Source organism: Trachemys scripta, chromosome 9 (assembly GCF_013100865.1).
Source record: "Trachemys scripta elegans isolate TJP31775 chromosome 9, CAS_Tse_1.0, whole genome shotgun sequence".
NCBI lineage: Eukaryota > Metazoa > Chordata > Testudines > Emydidae > Trachemys > Trachemys scripta.
This window is the reverse complement of record NC_048306.1, coordinates 80524609-80544895: the sequence shown is the minus strand read 5'-3', so window position 1 is coordinate 80544895 and position 20287 is coordinate 80524609. Positions and strand designations below refer to the sequence as shown.

Sequence of the window (20287 nt, the reverse complement as noted above, 5' to 3'; positions counted from 1 at the left end):
ATTTATTTGGGCATAAGCTTTCGTGGGTAAAAACTCCCTTCTTCAGATGCAAGTGATGTTTTTACCCACGAAAGCTTATGCCCAAATAAATCTGTTAGTCTTTTAAGGTGCCACCAGACTCCTTGTTGTTTATGAGAATGTTAATATGAAAAAATATAAGGATGAGTATCATGTTCCAACCTTTCTGTTTTTGATTCACTGTCAGCTGTGCACTGTTCGAAGTCTCGACTAAGACACTGTAGTTGCGCTTGAAGTCTTTTTTCCCGCTCTACACTTCCTTCATAAAACTTCATCTCCTTTTCCATTGCTTTTACTTTGTCTTCCATCAGCTTAAACTCGTGAAGGATCAAATAGCTGACTCCACAATATTTACACACCGTCTCATCCCGGGACATCTAGAAAAAGAACTAGTCATCAGAATACTTTTAAGAAATGTATTGAAACTAATTAGTAAACTGAACAAATCTAAAACAGGACTAATTTTAAATGATTACCACAAGGATTATTATCAGAAGTCTATTTATTGATTTACCATATAATAACTAAAATATTTGCTACATTAGCAAAATGAAATCAAACTATAACCCAGTAGTTCTGCCTATTGGAATTCTTACAAGGTGCCTGGACTTGTCAGTGTACCATACATACCCACGTGTCTCCAAAAAAGAGAAGATGGACTCGCTGAAGTATATTTTATGGGGAAACAGTTCAAAATAAAGAAAAACACCCAGTTTGTATTTTAATAAGCTACTTTCTTAGTATGACTTCCAGACTGTCTGAACCAGAAAGGTCTTGCTCTGTGCTGTTTCCGGACAACTCATCTTCTCTTAAATAGACCAGAAGAACAGCTGGAAGTAAATGAAGTGAAACAATCCAGCATGTCTTACAAAAGCACATTCAGAGTTCACAAAAACCATGAGTAAAATAGTGATCGTCATTAGATCTGCTTACATGGCATGTGTGTCATATGGAAAACTCTATATGATTTGGCAGATGTGAAGTTATTCATCATCAAAAGAGAAATTATTCAGTACACAATGGACAACTGATTGAACCACCATTTCTTAAACTGAGAGGCAGAGTTAACTGGCAAGACACTGCAAGACTTTCAGCAAAGCTTGGTGAAAATCTAACACACAGGGAAATGTGGTGAGGCTTTCAGGCATACAAGATATTTGTTTAGTCAGTTATCCGTTAGCTTTCCATTCTAGTCTCTCTTCAAGACTTCCAGATCAAGTTTGCTCAGTTTACCAGTAGAATTATGTTTTTTTCCCCCCCCAACATTAGCCCAGCAAACTCAGCATATTCTTTCCAGCTCATTCATCAGGGACAGAGTTTCTGCAACTGGAACATACATATTTTACAATTATGTTGATGCTACAAAACCAGAATAGAATTCTGCTATTTTCCCCACAATGGTGTTGTCTATCTGATGGAGCAGTAAAACTTACTTTTGTCAGTTAGATAAGCAACTTTAGTTCTGAATATACTCAAGAAGCAGATTTGTTGAGTTGGCCCAATGGCCGGATTCAATAAGCAGCTCTTCTACTCAGGGCAGCATGGCCTAATGGCCAGAGTCAATAAGCAGCTCTCTCTTCTACTCAGGACAGCATGGCCTAATGGCTGGAGTCAACAGAGTAGCCACCTCTGTAGGATTGTGTGGCCTATTGGCTCATTGGGGAAGTCGGGCACCACTTAGGAGAGTGTGGCACCCAGGCGCTCCCTACTCCTCTAAGTACCAGCCCAGGGCCCTGGCAATGGTGGGGGTGCTCACCACCAAATCAACAGGGATCCTCCCAAAACACGCTGAATGTTTCCCTGGTTCACTCACTAGAGAAGAATCTTCCTACCCTTTCTCCCTCAGCAATTCTCCACAGTTCCCCATGGGTCTTTGGGGTCCTCAGCTGGCATAGCTCCTGCCAGCGCGGTCTCTTCTCCTGGCTCATCAGGCAGCTTAGAGTCCATCTGGAACACTGCATGTAGCATGCCATGGCTCTGTAGTCAGAGCCTGTAGCACTTCCCTGGAGAGAGCTGAGAACCTGCATCCTCCTGCTTCAATAGCCTGCCCAGATTGAGTTGGGCTGCTTCCTTATATACTCTGCCTCTAAGCTGCGCATGCTCAGCGGAGGGGTGGGGCTTCCTCAGCCTGCAAGGCACAGTTAACCCTTTTGGGGCTGGTGCGGGGTAGGTACACCCAGTCACACACCTTACCCCTCAAGACAGGACCCGACAAGGGTCCTTCCCCCTTGTCTTCCTGTAGTGGGGCAGCTGCCCCATGCTGGCGTGGAAGGGGTTAAAGCAAGCCAGAATGGCTGTACAGAGCCTCAGCCAATCATGGAAGGGCTTATTGGGAGCCAATCAAGTGGAGGCTTGAAAGCATCCTATCAGGGCCAGGCTGGGCCCTATAAGAAGGCTGCACTGCAGAGAGGAGCAGAGTTTCTCCCTGGAGGACAAAGGGAGAAGAACTAGCTCTGAGAGAAGCACTTAAGACAGAGCAGTGCTAGGCAGGGTCAGCAGAGGCTGGGAGAGCTGGCTGATGACTGCCAGACTAGGGCCCTGACACAAAGGGGCAGAGAAGGTGCTGGGGCTGTGGGGAAGTGGTCCAGGGAAGCAGGCAGTAGAGGAAAGTTGGAGGAGGGTAGTAAATGGCTGCTGCTAGAGGGTCCTTGGGTTGCCCCCTCCCCGGCCTTTTCCCCTCACTTACCAGAGCTGAGAGTGGCTAAGCCAGACTGTCCTTTACCCTTGGAGGAAGGAGCTAGACTGAGAACTGCAGTGAGCCACTGAGGCGAGTGAGAGAACCAGAAGCTGCTGGTCCCCTGGAAGTGGGGGAGAGCCAGCGGAGCGGGCACAGCCAGAGGGCAGTATCCAGAAGCAGATGTCATGGTTTGGAGTGACGTGGGTCAGTCTGTGAGGACAGTGGAGACAGAGGGTAATGGTGGGCGAGACACCACTAGCGAAGATGCACCGGTGAAAGAGCTAATTCCCTAACCAACTAGCTGGAGGCACCGCTGTGGTGAGTCTAGCACCATTACACCTCCCCTCCCACTCAAGAGAAAAGGTCTGCATTAGCGTGAACTCTACCTGAACTATATAGCATGTTGAACTCATAGGGTTTGAAGGCAAGATAATGTATCATAATACGTGCGTTCGAGTCCTTTGCCGTGTTGATTCATCGTTGGGGTGCATGGTCTGTAACGAGCCAAATGGGGCTCCCTAGCAGGCAGTAACTTAGGGCCTCTATCGCCCATTTTACCGCCAAGGCTTCCTTCTCAATGGTGGAATACTTGACTTCACAGGGAAATAGCTTCCGGCTTAGGTAGAGCACAGGGTCTTCCCCCTCTCGTTCCTGCAATAGCACAGCACCCAACCCCAGTTCCAAAGCATCTGTTTATAAAATGAACAGTTTTGAGAACTCTGGGTGGAACAGGACTGGCTCCTGGGTAAGTCGCTCCTTCAAAGTCTGAAAGGCCATCTCTCAATCCTCCATTCCGCGGTCGGGAGCTCTTCGTGAGGTTGGAGAGGGCGGGGTAATCTCTTAGGGCCTGGACTTCGGGGAACGGAGTTGTCCTGCCCCCAGCATATATGCCAAGTAAGTCATTTCCTTCCACTTGAGGGAACACTCGGCAGGATTTGCTGTGAGTCCTGCTTCCTTCAGGGCTTGTAGCACCACTGAGAGATGTATGTGTACTTCCCAACTTGCGCTGTAGACAACTATGTCGTCAATATATGCAGCTACATACTGTCAGTGTGGCTGCAACAGCTGGTCCATTAATCACTGGAATGCAGCCGTGGCCCAATCTAGACTGAAGGGCATGGTGAGGAAGTGATATAAGACAAAGAGTGTAGGGGAGGCTGTCTTCTCTCATGATGTCAGGGTAAGGGATATTTGCCAGTGCCTCTTGGTCAAGTCTAACGTTGATAAAAACTTGGCACTTGGGCGATGTGGTTGCGGACTTTCTGTCTGGGCGCGGTGTCTATCTGATGGCTGGTGATACTAGTCCGTCCAGAGTAGGAAGATAAAATGGAGAGGAAGCTCTGGAGCAACTGTTGTAGCCTCACTCATTGTTCAGGGCTTAAGTCCTGCCCCATTGTGATTGGTGTTGGGTTGGGAGGTCCACTGGCCCCAATTCGGGTTCTGGGGGTAGGGGCAATTAGCAGACTCTTCCAGGCTTTCAAAAGGTCACATGGTATACTCGTAAGGTCTTTTTGTCGCCCAGGGAGCCGGACCTCAGTCCACTGGCCCCATGAGCCAAACAATCTCAAATAGTCCCTGCCATTTGGCAAACAATTTTGATTCTGAAGATGGCAATAGCAGCAAGACCCTATCTCTGGGCTCGAAAGTCCATAGCTTGGCCCCGTGATTATACTAGAGTTCCTGGGCATGCTGCACCTGCAGCAAATTTTCCCAGGAAAACTCTCCCAGCTTCTGAAGCCATTCCCGCAGATGCAGGACATAGGGGACTGACCCCATGACCCTTGATTCCTGTTCTTCCTAGGTTTCTCAGAGCAGGGTTCCTACCCTCGGCTGTCTCCCATAAAAGAGCTCAAATGGAGAGAATCCCGTGGAGGCTTGGGGAACCTCTTGCACCACAGACAGCAATGCGGGAAGCAACTTGTCCTATTGTTGTGGGGGTTGTCCACGAATTTCCAAAGCATAGCCTTCAGGGTTCCGTTGAACCTCTCGACTAGCCCATCGGACTGTGGGTGATAGACCGATGTCCTGAGAGCTTGAATGTTTAATAGACGACAATTTGGCCATCAGCTTGGACGTGACAGTCATTCCACAGTGTGTAGAAGATTTCTCTGGGTATTCCTACCCTGGCAAAAATCTTAAGGAGTCCTGTGGCTATGGTGGGGGCCATGGTGGTCCATAGCGAGACAGCCTCCAGGTATCAGGTCGCATAGTGAACTATCACAAGTATATCCTGGAACCCTGATGCACTTTTCTCCAAAGGCTCCACCAAGTCTAGGCCAATCCTCTCAAAGGGGATCCTGATCACCAGGAGTGGAATCAGAGGCACCCGCTGTACCCCCTTCAGGCCGGCACGTTGGCACTTGGAGCAGGAGGCACAAAAGTCCCACACTTCCTGGTGTATACCCGGCCAGAAGAATCTCAGCGCCACTCATTGCAAAGTCTTCTCGCGCCCCATATGCCCAGCCCAGGGTATTGCATGGTCTAGCCATAACAGATCCCGTCGAAATTGGCAGGGGATCAACAGCTGGTGGAGCTGGGGCATCTGGGTCACCCAATAAAGGGGTTCTGGTGGACCTCGAAATATGGTCCTTGAAAGCATCAGGCAGCCTGCAGTCTGTCTGGAACTCTGCGTGCCATGGCTCTGTAGTTGGAGTCGGAGCCTGTAGCAGCTCCCTGGCGAGAGCTTGCAGTCTGCCCAGACTGAGTTGGGCTGCTTCCTTTTATACTCTGTGTCCAGGCTGAGCATGCCCAGCAGAGCCGGAGGGGCGGGACTTCCTCAGCCTGCAAAGCACAGTTAACCCTTTCGGGGCTGGTGTGGGGTAGATACACCCCATCACAGACTCAAAGAGGAGAGGGGCGGGGGCAACATAGTGAGACTCAGAACAATATGAAAGGAAGATTATTTTAACAGTGCATTTTGAATTGACTGGAGGGGAGTGATGTGGGTATCAGGAAGGTCACAAAGGAGGTGATTACAGTATTCAAGTTAGGAGAGGGCTTGGAGAATTGATTTAGTTACTTGGACAGACAGTAAAGATTAGATCACAGAAATCTTGTGTAGTAAGAAGCTGAACGATCTGGATGTAGCTTGAATGTGCAGGGCAGAGAGAGTCTAAAAAGGTTGCAGACCTGAGTAACAAGAAGTTTAGTAATATTGGCCAACAGAGAGAGAGAGGAGTGTAGCAGGCTTGGAAAGAAAGTTCAGTTTTATCCATGTTAAGTTTAAACTGATGGGGAGATATCTAGAGAGAGATGTCAGAGAGAAAAGCTAAACTGCGGGATTAAGTGAAGAGAGAGAGGTCTGGAGTGGAGAGGTTGCATTTTGAGTCATCAGGGTAGAACTGATATTTGCAGCTATGTGACTAGATAGATCACCCAGACAAAGGATGTAGAGAGAGAAAAAAGTGGGCCTCAGATGGATGCGTGTGACCAGGGCCAATCAGAGGGGGGTCCTGGAGGGCCATTTAGACACTTGTTAATTTTGTGGCATTTGATAAGTTTCACAACTTGTTTTTATGTGCATCCCTATCGGACCAAAATGTGATACACTCCCTCAGCTTAGAGCTGCAAATTTAAGCAAATAAGAGATGTGATTTGGTAAAAGACACAATTTTTTTTTCCACAGAAAAGGTTTAGAAAAGCATTTGTTAAATAAAACAATATTCAATCTTTTGGTTTTTTGGGTGCCTTAATTTGTTTTCTTGTCGTCATTTTTTATTTTTATTATGGGTAGGGGTCTCAAAAGCTGGAAGTGGCCTGGGCGTCTCTGGACCTCTGAGAGGGCCTGTGTGGGACCCTACAGAAAGTGAGAAGAAGAAGGGTGATTTGCTAAAGGAGACACTGACCAATCAACCACCAAAGAGGGAGTAGGAGAACCAGAAGAGAACAAAGTTTCTAAAAAGGATGATATCCCCTACAGTGTCAAAAAGCAGCAGAAAGGTCAAGGAGAGTGAGGATACGGAAGGGGATCTGTAATTTAGCCAACACAAAGTCACTAATGAGAGTGAGAGCAGTTTTATTTGATTGAAAAGGGTGTGAACCAGTCTGGAGCAGATCCAGACCTGACTGGAGGATATCCAGGCTGAAGTTAGAGGAGAGAAGCTCAAGGGAGTAGTTATGCACAAAGTATATGTATTATTTTAAAGGCACAGGGAAGAAAGGCCATAGCTGGAGGGCAAAATAGAGCATGTGGGATATCACACTATGCTTTTTATCTTTGTTTCAATTACTTATGGTCAAAGGTATCATAAAGCAGTATGACTTAGAAAGATAAGAAATCAGAAAAACTGCAAGCATAGCCTAGGTTAAAAGAAATAAATCCCCTTGTGCTAAGGATGGCGGTGAGGGGGGAAAAAAAGAAGTTCAAACCCATGCGCACATACAAAAAGAGCCAGAAAGGACATTTTGGAATGTTTTTTAAAAATGGGGTTGAGTAGGCAAGTAACTTGTCAAAAATTATTAGCTAAAGAGTCACTATTTAAAGATTCAGTAACATGCTGCGTTTTAAATGTAACTTGATAAAACATTTTGGGACGTTTGCTCGGGGATTACCAAGACAGGCATTATTTCCTATCTCTTAATTTTGACTCAGAATAAAGTGACAGTGGCTCTGAACAAACAAAAAAAATCAAGTTTCCTGGCAGTTACAGTCTGTACTTGGAAATATGAAACTGTTATTCAGAACAAATATAAGATTCCAAAGCACTAAAATTACTATATTGAAAAAGGACAACATGAGCTGTTATGGAGAGGGAGGAGGGGGTTGTTATCCCAAAAAGAACATTGTGCTCTCTTGCAGTACCACCACTTCTGTCTTTCAAATAAACAATTATGGGCACTTCACTCTGTCCCGGTGTAAAGAACTCTGTCACATTAAAATTTCCAGTTCAGACCCTTGAGTACAGATCTGTTTCAGGTCTGCTAATTGAACTAAATGGTTGGGAGCTTTTCAGAGAAATTAAACTAAAGTACTAAAAATAATTTCCTTTCTGAGTTAATGAATAAAGTTTGTTCTAAAATGTATTTATTTTTTTCTAGATAAAGTAAAAATGTGACACTCCTTCAAGTCAGGTTGCACTTTTAGTGCCTGATCCTACATTCTCTGTGCACCCAAAATTCACACTAAAATTAATGGATTTTATATCAGTGCATACCCCCCTTTGCTTGCTACCCCCTACCGCCAGCCCTGGCTTTTATATGCAGAAAACCAGTTATTGTGGCACAGGTGGGCTGTGGAGTTTTTATAGCATGTTGGGGGGGGGGAGGGGCTTCAGAAAGAAAAAGGTTGAAAACCCCTGGTCTAGAGTACAATGAAAATACATGATTCATCAGTGAAAATGTAGCTAATTTAGGGCCTGATCCTGCTAAGTGCTCAACATCCTCAATTGCCTTTGAATTCAGCCTAACAGGATTGAGTCTTTAGGAAAAAAAATGTTTAGAATTAAAGTGCATCTGCATCAGTTAAATAGTAAGAGAAAAGAACTGTGACTGCCTTTCCCTAGTAAGTGTACAGCATTGTACTGTTCCTGACATTACTATCATGTTGTTACACTGCTGATAAAATCACTGGGTTTTAAATTGGAAAGTAAAAAGAATCATGTATACTAATATCTTTGGAAAAAACCCATTATAAATAGCTAATGATAGTTATGAACCTAAACAAATATAATTATTTTCTTCTGTGATATGACACAGGAAAGGGCTTTAATTAATTGAGACAAGTCCCAAGTATATTAAGGCTACAAAATAGTGTCTGATAATTTATAAAGTAGTCATTCATCTCAAATAAAATTAGTTTTCAAAACAAAAAGGTTTGACAATACTAGAGGGTTGCACACTTCACTGTTTATGTAGGCCAAGCCGTAACTCAGCCAAGACCTTGTACTACTATGGCAGGGCTTCAGGGCCCCCCATTCTTGTCAGAACTCCGTTGATTTTGGTGAAAACTGGAAATCTAGATTTTAGTGAAAATCAGGCTTTTCTGGATTTCCAATTTTCACCGAAATCAATAGAGTTCTGACCAGAGACTGTGGAGGGGGTGGAGCCTGTCTGGAGTGGAAGACAGGTAGAGTAGGAGCACACCTGGCCAAAATGGGCCTAAGAGGCCCTCTTGAGGGACACAGAGAAGCTTCTAGCAGCCTGAGTTCCACTAAAATTGGGCCCTCAGAGTGCCCATTAGTGCTGCTGGCAGAGAAAGCTCTTTGGTGCCATAACAATATCCCCTGTCCCCTTGCCCCAATCTAACCCTCACCCTAAATCCTAAAATCAGGCCTTTTCAGTTTTCCCAATTTTCATCCAAATTAAGAGAGACCAGAGTGGATGGGCAAGGAGCCTGGCTGGAGAAGGACCTAACTAGAATGGGGATTAAAGGCCCGAATGTAGGGTCTGACCAGAGTTGGAGGTGAGGAACTCAGCTGGAGGAAGGGGCTGAGCTGGAGGGGGATGAAGGGCCCACCAATCCTATTATCACCCTAAACTCTAACCCTGAGATCACTGCCTCACCCTTATATCCAGCATGACCCTGCTGCCTTCCCTTAGGCCAGTAAGGTCAAAGCCTCATCTTTGTACCCAGCGTGACTCTGCTCCCCTCCCACAGATCTTTGTTAGGCCACCCCCTCACCCTTGTATTCTTAATAACCAAATGGTGATTTTAGTGGAAATCAGGATTTTTCAGTTTTCCAATTTTCACCAAATGATGCCTAGACATTCTGTCCGTTGAGGTCTTGATTATTCCCTTGAAATTTTGGAATTGACCAGATGTGGGTTTTCAAAAGTTACTGCCATACAGACAGACAAAAAATTGCTATCAAGTTGAGTGTAGGTCCTTGCTTCACTTGGGCAAAAAGAGGACCAAGCACAGCCATTTTATATTAATCACAATTTAAAGTTCAGAGACAAAACTTTTTACAGCTTATACACAAAGTACTTAGAATGAGAAGAGGGTTTTTTGGTTTCTGGACTATTATGATGACAATCTATAAAGACCTGAGATCGTTAAACTGATTAGATAAGAGTACCTTACGGTGATATTAATCCATCAATGTTTCTGAATTCCCAGACGGCAGTGGTGATTCATAGTGCTTTTCACTATCTACAGCTGGTCAAGAGACTGCTGCCCTCCCTCCCCAATGTACTACAGGAGGAGGTCAGGGTGAAACAGAGAGTAAAAAGAGTAGGAGTAGAACAGATCAGAGATGTAAGCAGGCGCGCTGGAACAATTTGTATAGTGGGGGTGCTGACAGCCAGTGAACCAAACTGTAAACCCTGTATATGATGGAAACCACTTCAAGCCAGGGGGTGTAGCAGCACCCCCAGCACCTGTAGTTCCAGCACCTATGGATGTAATGCCACCCTAATGCCTGTGGGCCGGATCAGGCCCCTCAGGGCTTTGGATCCAGCCCGCGGGATTTGCCCCCCATTGTGCCGCATGGCCCCCCACCCCTCCCCAGGGGCCACGCAGGGACATGGTGAGCGACGCAGCGTGGGGCCAGGGCAGGCAGGCAGGTAGCGTGCCACTGCAGGTAAGCGGTGCTAGGCCGGAGCCCGAACCCCTCCTGCACCCCGCCCCCTGCCCTGAGCCCCCTGCCACACCCCACACCCCTCCTGCACCCCCAACCCCCTGCTCTGAGCCCCCTGCCTGCACCTTGCACCCCAACCCCCTGCCCTGAGCCCCCTCCTGCACCCCGCCCTCAACTCCCTGCCCTGAGCAACCTGCCACACCCCACACCCCTCCTGCACCCCAACCCCCTTCCCTGAGCCCCCTCATACACTCCGCACACCTCCTCTGCCCCAATCCTTTGCCCTGAGCTCCTTCCTGCACACCACACCCCCTCCCACATCCCGCACCCCAACTTTTATGATGTTCGTCTTTAAAAAAAAAAAATCCCTGGGTGCAGACCCTAATGAAATGTGCTGCGCACACCTATGAGTAAGTGGGAAAAGGACCATACAGGGCCTCAGCAGTAAGGATGAGGAGGTTGAATCTGACATGGTAATAGATAGTAAGCCAGTTAAGGGAATCAAGGACGAGGAGTTGTGATTGAAGCAGTTATAGGAGAGATGACTTTAGCATGGTGTTTTTGACAGACTGGAGGGCAAAGAGGTGGAGGTCAGGGGAGGTAAGAAAAGATTACAGCAATCAAGGCAAGAGATGGCGAATAGATGGACATTAAAAAATGTTCTATTTAACTTTACATTAACGTACTAAGTGCACTGATAGCCACATATGTGAGAGAGCTCCTGAAGATTAAGAGCCAAAGTAGCGCAAATCACAAACAAAAAACATAACACCAAATAACACCAGAGATAAATTTGACCCATAAGACTTTGTGCCAAGGACCTGATCCACATAACAGCAGATACTATGAAAACATGACAAGAAGTTTGTGAAGTATAAACAATTTTGAAGGGCAGCATTTCCAGCTGTTACACTACAGCATCTCTTGGAGTAGATTCAGCTCAGAGCTGTATTAACTTGTTGAAAAACTAATGGTGTTCCATGGCTATGCTGAACATCTTTTAGCCCATCAAAGACAAGTGGAGAACTGAACCAAGATGGATAGCCATTTATATTACATCTCTCTGACTCTATACAGTAGACATCTGGGGAGCATAAATTACTCAGGAGAAAGAAAGCTTTAGTGGTCTGACCCATTCTTAGCCAGCTGAATAAGTCACGCTAGTAGCTTCTGAAATGACAAGAATGGAATCTTAAATTACAGTATTTCTACATGTCTGAATAACTTGTAAGGAGCATGACCTTGGGATACTGCCCACTTTGGCCCATATTTTAGATTCCACTGACAAAAATTATTACAGGAATTGCATGTTTCAGTACTTATAAAAAATGAAAAATAACCTATCCAATGTACCTGAATCTTTTTTCCTTATTCATCTACTTATTTAGAAACAGATCTTTGTGCCCCAATGCTAAACACAGGGCTAAACACTTATATTTGAAATATTCAGTTACAAAATAACTAAATATTGGCCTTTCATCTCAAAGGCCAGCAACTAAGTCCCCCTGTTTTATGAGAGTTTTAAAGGTTTAGCTTGATTCTGACATAAATAATATAAAGACCTGAAGCTACAAGCGGGAGTGTAAGTGAATGTTTAATTTTAGAGTTTGGCCAAATACCAAAAAACAATATTTATCCAAAGCTGTATTAGAAGCTGAACAATGGATATAAACAGGCAAACAAACTTTTACTGACCCGAAGTTCTATGTTTTATAATTCCTTCTCCTTTCTGACGTTTTTATTCTCCCCTGTATTATTTTCTCTTCATCTGAATCCGCCCCTCCCCCCAGTCACCCTAATTCCCTTTTCTGACAGATTACCTCTAGTTTCTCCTGTTTCCCTCCCTCCTAATCCTGAATTTCCCCCAGTCTTGCAAGACAAAAAGAAATGACTGAGCTAGTCACACAGCTAGGACTACAGGGAGAAAGAGAGGTTTCCTCCTAACTATTCAATTTTGAATATGTATTCTGTTGAAACTGATCCAATTCTTTATTCAGAGCCAAATTTCAGTACAGTCCTATTTATAAGCAAACCTCAATTTTACGTACTCTGAGACTAAAAAAAGAAAGATTATTTTGAGTCAACTTTAAAGCAACGATTTAGTTGGAAAATAGCACAGCTTGCCATGTGTACAAGTAAATGGCAGAATAATTATTAGACACACAAGGTGGATGAGGTAATATCTTTTATTCTGTTGGTGAGAGAGACAAGCATTTGAGCTTACAGAGAGCTCTGTGTAACATGGCTACAACAGCACTGCATAGAATAATTATTAAAAATTTCCTATTAGAAAATTGCACTATTTGCACATTTTGAACATATATGAACACAGTAAAAATAGGAAAATAATAAGAACAGAATGTCCCCCAGGCTGAAGAATTCATTTAAAACATATACTGAAGCAATCAGCTTATCTTAAGGGGAATTATATTCAGATTTCATGCAACTTCCACTTTTTCAGACATTTGCTGCCTGAGAATAAAGAAGAATAGTTAATCATAAAACTACCATAGGACTTAAAATCACTGTGTGTGTATCTTTTGCTATATTTATACCATATGTGGTCATAAAAACCAGCACAAACTGCTATTTACCAACCATGGCATAAACTGCAAACCATTACAAAAAGTTACTTTAGTCTCCACTTGTGGGTGTCAATAAGCTCCTCCCATACCAAAGACATCAGTTACCTTCACACCAATATATTGGAGGGTATATAATTTTTATTGGCACTCATTTGAGAAGACTATTACATATTTGTTCTGCACTCATCCCAAACTCATGGCAGTAAATATAGGCACATAGAAATCATCATACTGGATCAGATGCTGTATTTGTAGAGTGTTATTAGTCTATGTATAATGACTTCCAGCCAGTGAAATAGTCGTAAGTCATTGTAGAATTTTGACCCCAGATGTTGGTGTATTTCTAATATTTCTTACCTTTTGGATTTCTTCTGGTAATGCATGCATAGGAACATGTCGATCCATGGCCTTCCAAAATTCAGGCACACTTATGAAGCAGGGCCACACAAAACCCCTGGAGATTAAATGGTCAGAATTCGTTTAACAAGGGGGTAAAAAAACTGTAACTATCTTGGGCAGCATTTTCAAAGGAGTTGCCTGTGTACTTTTTCCTATTTTATTTCAATCCTACTCAAGGCTTCATCATTTTGTACAACTTGACAAGACAGAACTACGCACACCATATATAGCCCCATTCTCTCTTGTCCTCCTACAGCTTAAAGGATCTGGGTTTGTCTACACTACTGCTTAAATCAATGTAATTTACGTCACTCAGGAGTGTGACAAAGCCACCTCCCGGAGCGATGCAAATTACATCCACCTAAGCACTGTCCACACCAGTGCTTATGTCGGCGGAAGCCACTCTCCCACCGACACAGCTTCCAGCTCTCGCCTAGGTGGAGTAATTATGCTGATGGGAGAGCAGTTGTAGCGCTTCTAGTGTAGACTAGCCCACAAATGAGAATTATTCCACTGGTACTCTGTTCTGTTTTCACCTATGAATTTAAGAATGAAAATTTCAAATTAAATTGGAAACTGCCCATCTATATAAACATTAACATTATTTAGTCGTATCAGGTCAAATTCCACCTTCATTTCCACCAACAGAATTCCGCTCTCCCCTCTGCTGTTTCGCTGTTTCTCTCAGTTGAGAGTAGAATTTGCTTCATTGACTTCAGTGCAGCAGCGCTGGACATAAGCAAGATTTGGCCCAGGGATGCCAGTAGGGTGACACAGGCATGAGGGTGGGCACAATCTAGCCCGGTGACTTCAGTGGTGCTGTGCATAAGTATGAGCCAGAGCCCAATCTTGTTCCACTGCTTTGATAGAGCTGGTGCATGTAGGTGAGAGCTCAGTGGGGCATAGCGGGGGAGAGCAAGAGCAGATTTTGGCCACTGACTGCAGTGGGGGTGGAAACAAGCTAGACTTTAGCCCAGTGGGGCAGTGCTGGGACCAGCACGAGCTGACTCCTCCTGTTGACAAGTCTCCTGGCTTATCATGATGCCTACAAAGGCAGCATAGGGCCACTGGTGAGCTGAAAGGGCTGCGTAGGGTGCCGACTGAGGCTGTGTGCTGCTTCCTCCTACTGTCCCGCGGCCTTGTCTCGGGCTGTAAGTGCCTTGGGGCAGGGGCCGTCCTCCCACGCCAGTCTGTACAGCGCTGGCCCACAGACTCCCGGGGGCCGGGGAAGCAGCGCTGAGCCTCCGCGTAGGAATGTGCTACCGGTAGCACTTATCGATAGGTATAAATTGTAAGAAACGGCTATTGTATTAAACTGCTACCTGGTGTAGCAAATGCCTACAGGTGGCAGGTTCTTGCACTATAGTGTGTGTAGGGTGACCAGATGTCCCGATTTTATAGGGACAGTCCCGATTTGGGGGTCTTCTTCTTATATAGGCTCCTATTACACACACACACACACACACACACACACACACGCCCTGTCCCGATTTTTCATACTTGCTGTCTGGTCACCCTAAGTGTGTGTGAACTTGCTAGGCGTAGAAATCTGCTGGCTGTAGCAGGTAGTGAGACGTATAGATTGTAAGAAACCGCTTTTGTAAAAAGATGCTACTTTATTTGTACAGGCTTGAAAACTGTTATCACATTTCAACCTTCCCCCACATGTCCGACCCCGAGCACAGCGGACCCCTCCCTCTCCCGACGCTCCGAGCGCAGGACGCGCCCCCGGACTCCAAGCGGGGCCTGCGGGCGCCGGGGGTGGGTGGCCCCGAGGGGAAAAGCAGCGGCCGCCCGCGGAGAGCGGGGGACGCGCCGGGACTTGGGGGGGGCGGGATCGGGCATTTTCTTACCTCGGCGCCCCGCGCGCTGCCGGGGACTCCTACGGCTTCTCTGGTAACCACGGCAACCGCGCAACATTGAGGAACGTACCGACGCGTCGGTTGACGTAAGAGAAGCGGAAGAGAGTCACGTGCCTGGCGAAAGACAAGCCTGAGGCTGGGGGTGGCGGGAGAGGCTGTAGCGCAGGGGTGGGTAGGTAGGGGAGGCAGTGCGGGTGGGTGGATTCACCACCTAACTGATCAAAACTGGGCTCGCTCAGGCTGTAACTCCTGCGCGTGTGGAAATTACAAACCTCCGTCTCTTCGCTAGGAGTTTAACTCGTTTGCTAACTAATTAGGAACACGTTTTATTTATGTTTTCCCTAGCCAAGATAATGCCAATAAGGAAAAGGAGAGGGGCAAGGGGTGATGCAACTGTGTACAAACAGATGGTGGCTGTGTTTGCAGAGGCAAATGATATACTATTTTAAGTTAGGAAATAATATCCGGTGAGACTGCCCGGTCTGCACTGAGACTGATCGGGGTGTAGTCCAGAGACAGCATGTACTTCCATCAAAACAAATGTGCAACAGTTAATACATTTTAATGTGTGCGTTATATATTAAAAAAACAAAAAGCCAATGAGATAATAGCAATGATTATGTGTAGCTATTGTGTATGATCACTCCAGTCATGGCTGATGTAAAGGTATGAATTGTCAACGTGTTACTGTATTTGATTGAGCGATAAAATGTTAACTAGCACACCAGAATTAACCCTTGCTATTCCAAAAGTACTATCTTTAACTTCCACCTGGACACGCACAAACAAGGGCAGACAAGACTTTGCTTTATCACCAGTTCTAATAATCAAGTACAACTACCACCACTCCTATTTTCCTTCTCTTGATATTGACACCTCCTCATCAATTATTGGGAGTGGACCACATCCACCCTGAGTGAATTGGCCTCCTCAACACTGGTTTTCCGCTTGTAAGGTAACTCCCTTCTCTTCATGTGTCAGTATATTTATGCCTGCATCTGTAATTTTCACTCCATGCATCTTAAGAGGTGGGGTTTTTTTACCCATGAAAGCTTATGCCCAAATAAATCTGTTAGTCTTTAAGGTGCCACTGGACTCCTCATTGTTTTTGTGGATACAGACTAACATGGCTACCCCTCTGATACTTGCTACCACCCCTCTTGTTCTACAGAGATTTGCAGAGAGCCTCAGCTACAGAATCTTAACTGAATCTAAAACTAGTATTTTGCTGTTGCTCCCATGTGTGTGGGGCCTACCTATGTCATCTCAAGCATTTGCTACTTTAGAATTTGCCATACTGCTGCATGATGGATTGTGGTGACCTAGATTCCACACCTTAATTCATATTGTGATCATGGGCTCAATTTAACATTAGTGGTCAATAGTTGGAGAAGCAGTATATTCTGGCCCACCAGGATGGTGTGGACAGGGAGAGGATAACCAACTGACTACCTACCCAGTTTTATTGAAAACAGAAAATCCTGATTTCACTTGAGCTGTTTGTGACCCTAGAATTGACTCTAAAGTCTGGGTCAATCCCTGTAAACTAGGACATCTGTTCACCCTCTATATGAACTGTCTGCTTTGCCAGCCGTGAATGAAATCTGTTTGAGTTTACAGTAGAGCAACAAAAAGTAAATAAATTAATGAAAGATGTGAGAATCAAAGTAGGAGTTTTTATGATGACTCTTTCTATTGAATTAATTTCATATCTGACACTAGCTTCTTTTCATTGGTATTATTTTATGTGAAGCCTCCCGCATCTACACCAATGCCAGGAATCTGGGGCTTTTTATTTTATTGTGTCTTGTAAGCCTTGCCACAACAAACCATGGGTTTAGTTCACACTCTGGTGAAGTTGTTGGGGTTTTTTTAAAAAGTTGTGGTCAATCAGACCTTTTGTCTAGTTCCTGCACTCATGTGAACCCATATAGCTCTCTGGTACTGCGGACGAGGCTTTGACCACAGAATGTCCTCCTGGCTTCATGACTGCATCTTTAAAAGTTGTTCATTTCCGACCTAAGCACTTATAACACTGTCCTTTCATTTTTAAACTATGATATTAAAGTAGACAAATTGTCTTAGCAGAGGATCTGATTATTTAGCAAAGACATGATACGTGATGAAACATCTGCTGGAATTCTAAACTGGAAAAAGGCTAGCAGCAAGTCTCCTATATGAAAAATAAGACAATCCTTGCACAATGTTATTGATCAAACTGATTTCATTTGTGTATGGCCGATTCATTACTTGGTAATTCTGCTTATTTCTATATGAAAGAGAGAGGTTATGTCTAGCACAAAACTATGTGCATAAAACAACTGCACTAAGGTAACGTTAAGGTTTAAACTAACTGAAGATGGACTCCCTACCCAATGTGGTGCTGACCATCCTCATCAATCAGTGACTTCAGTTCCAAACAAGGTCAGAACCATAAGGAAAGAACTTGCTGTGCAAACTTCAGCATACAGCATTGCCAATACACTACAGCTGAGCACTGCAATGTGTGAGCATTTATTCAGGGATCCCACAAAAGAGTTTTGATGCATTTCTTTTACAAATATGGACAAAGTACCCTTGTTTGTTTGGTGAAATTCTTAACATTTCAAAATATTACATTAAAATAAAGTGCATGAATTAAAATGAGATAAGAGGGGAAATATAGAGTTATGGGTTTCTGCCTGGTTCTATTTCACCTCTTAACACGGTATAGCTGGCCAAATAGAGAGATGCAACACCCATAGAAGTCTATTGACCGGATCCTGCGTACATTGAAGTCAATAGCAATTTCTGCCATCAACTTGAATTGGAGCAGGATCCACCCTGGGAGTTATAGGTGTGCTTGACCCCTTTCAGGATCCAGCCAGTGTGAAGTTTGTTCAGAACCCAGCTGGTTGCCAGCACCGACAAGAATATTTAGAGAGAAATATAGACACAATTTCCAGCCCCTTTTAAACTGATTGCATTACCAGAGAGTGGGAAATGGTAATTGTTTTGCTGAAAACTAGGGACTGTCCTTCCTAAAATGGGGACGTTCTGCGGTGTAACACAGTGTATACTTAGGCACAGTTTGTTACGATCAGAAGGCAGCTGTAACTGAATTTTCTTCCTTTTATTGTTAGAGATCTGATTTGAACTCTTAACCAAACTTCCCTCTTAGCATATGCAGAGGAAGGGAGGCGTATTTACACTTGGTTACTTCCAAGCAGTGTGGTCAAACAGGAACAGTTTGAAGGGGGGGGGTTAATTTTTAAATCATAGAATAAGATTTACATCCCTCAGTGGAACGAACACACGCATACTCCGAGCAAAATCCTCTTTCACCAGCGGCAGAGACTTGAAAAGCCTGATCCCTAAATGAGAAAGGCTCCCTCCCCCGGAGCAGGTCACTGAGAAGTTTGTGAGTTATGGGGCGATGGAGAGCAGCCTGCAGAGCTCCCACTAGGTTTGCTGTAAGCGGGTTTGTCTCCCAGCTGTTACACTCCCCTGATAACGAGGAGACTGTGTGTTCCTCCTCCCTAGTGAACTCACTGCCTGTCCCAGCAATAGCGTGACTCTCTTGGCCGGGCTCGGAAAGCAGAAGCTAAGCGTTTAGAGATTAACTGCTCCTCCCTCCCCAGAGCACCTGCACGCCAGCCCGGAAGCAGGGAGAGGTCTCCGGGGTCACTGGGGCGGGAGCACGAAGTGCGTGTGCCTCAACAGCTCGCTGATCCCTGCACATCACGCAATCCCGGAGCGCAGCAGCCCCTGCGTGCCAGGCGCGCATACATGTCACGGCACAGGGCGGCCGCTCGGAGAGCGCAGCTCCCAGCTCCTCCTGCAAGGCATGACCCCGCTCGCTGCCAGGGCAGGGCAGTGTGGTTCAGCTGCCAGGGCATCTACTCCCGGGCCATTGCCCAGCCCCCGGGACAGTGCCTACCTCTGGGTACCAGGGCAGTGCTCAGAGTTCGAAGGTTCAGCTCCGTGGGTACCACAGGCACCCAGCTCCATGGGCAGCGCAGGACAATGCCCAGGTCCTGGGCACCAGCTGCCCGGCTCCCTGTCCGGGCAGGCCATCATCGCCCAGGCACACCGGCTCTGATCTCCAGTGCATGACCCGTGCCTCCGCCCTGGGGGAGTCCGATTTCTCGGCTGCATTTCCAGTATCCATGGGTGACTAACGCCCCATAGGCTGAGGCGCTGCTGGGAGCTTTGCGTGCAGACCTTAAAGCTGGGCTAACTCGCTAATCCTGAGCGTAGCACAAGCAAGGCAGCATGCCCAAACCGGGCCCCTTTCATCTCCAGGGGAGCTTCTTATTTTCGCCATCAAGCCAGACATGCAACCGAGGCAGCTAATAAAGAGAATTTTCGACACCAGGACACGAAAGAAGCGTCCACCCTCTTATTAACCTACTTACAGGGGAGGGTGGAAACGTCACTGAATCACTTTATCTCAAAACACCAGAGCTAGAAATTAGGTAATTACGACGGGGCTGGCTGTCGCTAGCTGGAGACGAGACAGCCAAATATAGATGTCGAACGCACGCTGGCTTCATGGTGTCTCTCTATATATATCCACACACACTGATTTCCATTAGGGTTTTGAAAAATCACTACAGGGATTAGGCAGCTATTAAAACGGCGTATGGGCTCTCTGCGTGTGTTTCTAACAACGTGATGAACCCGATCTAGTAACCCGCCGCCTCTCCACAGCCCCCCACCCCCACCCGCAGACCCCTTTAATAATTCAGCACCATGTAATGCCTGTAGCGCCCTACACGTTCAAAGCGCTTTATAAACATTAACTAACTAATCATTCGGTCTCACGCAGTAGGAACATATGTTCAAAGGTCAAAATCAAGGGCTGACGAGTTCTTTTAACCCTGATCGAAAGCCCTGGGTTCCTCCGTCCTTTCTACACGCTATACATGAACACCTCCGATTCACCACCTCCACCCCTTCCCAAGGTGCAAACTGACCTCCCCTACCCAGCACATTCTGGGGGGAATCGAGGTGGGAGGCAGCTTAGTGTCAAGGCAGTGCAATCGCATCACCCCAAAGCACCCGGTTCAGTGGGTTCACCTTGAATGATGTGCGGGGGGTGTGGGGAGGTGGTGCTGCGTGTGAAGCAGCACAGAGCGATTCGAACCACATTTTTAGGAAGCGGGGGGTATTTAACTGCGCGCCGTATTAAAGGGAGAGCCCGGCCGCCCGCTCCTTTGATTAAAAACAAAAGAGCTCCAGCGTTTG

The 20287-nt window shown here is 45.7% G+C and overlaps 1 protein-coding gene across 1 annotated transcript in view; it reads right to left on the bottom strand.

The window, feature by feature from the left end:
* Positions 1-15168, bottom strand: part of LEKR1 (leucine, glutamate and lysine rich 1) — a 121264-nt gene extending 106096 nt beyond the window's left edge. The window contains exons 1-3 of the mRNA XM_034780529.1: positions 15050-15168; positions 13155-13251; positions 181-395 (exon numbers count right to left, since the gene is read on the bottom strand). Coding sequence (XP_034636420.1) covers positions 181-395; positions 13155-13202 — 263 coding nt within the window. The 5' untranslated portion in view covers positions 13203-13251; positions 15050-15168. The remainder of the gene's footprint in view (positions 1-180; positions 396-13154; positions 13252-15049) is intronic.
* Between the last annotated feature and the right edge of the window lie 5119 nt (positions 15169-20287).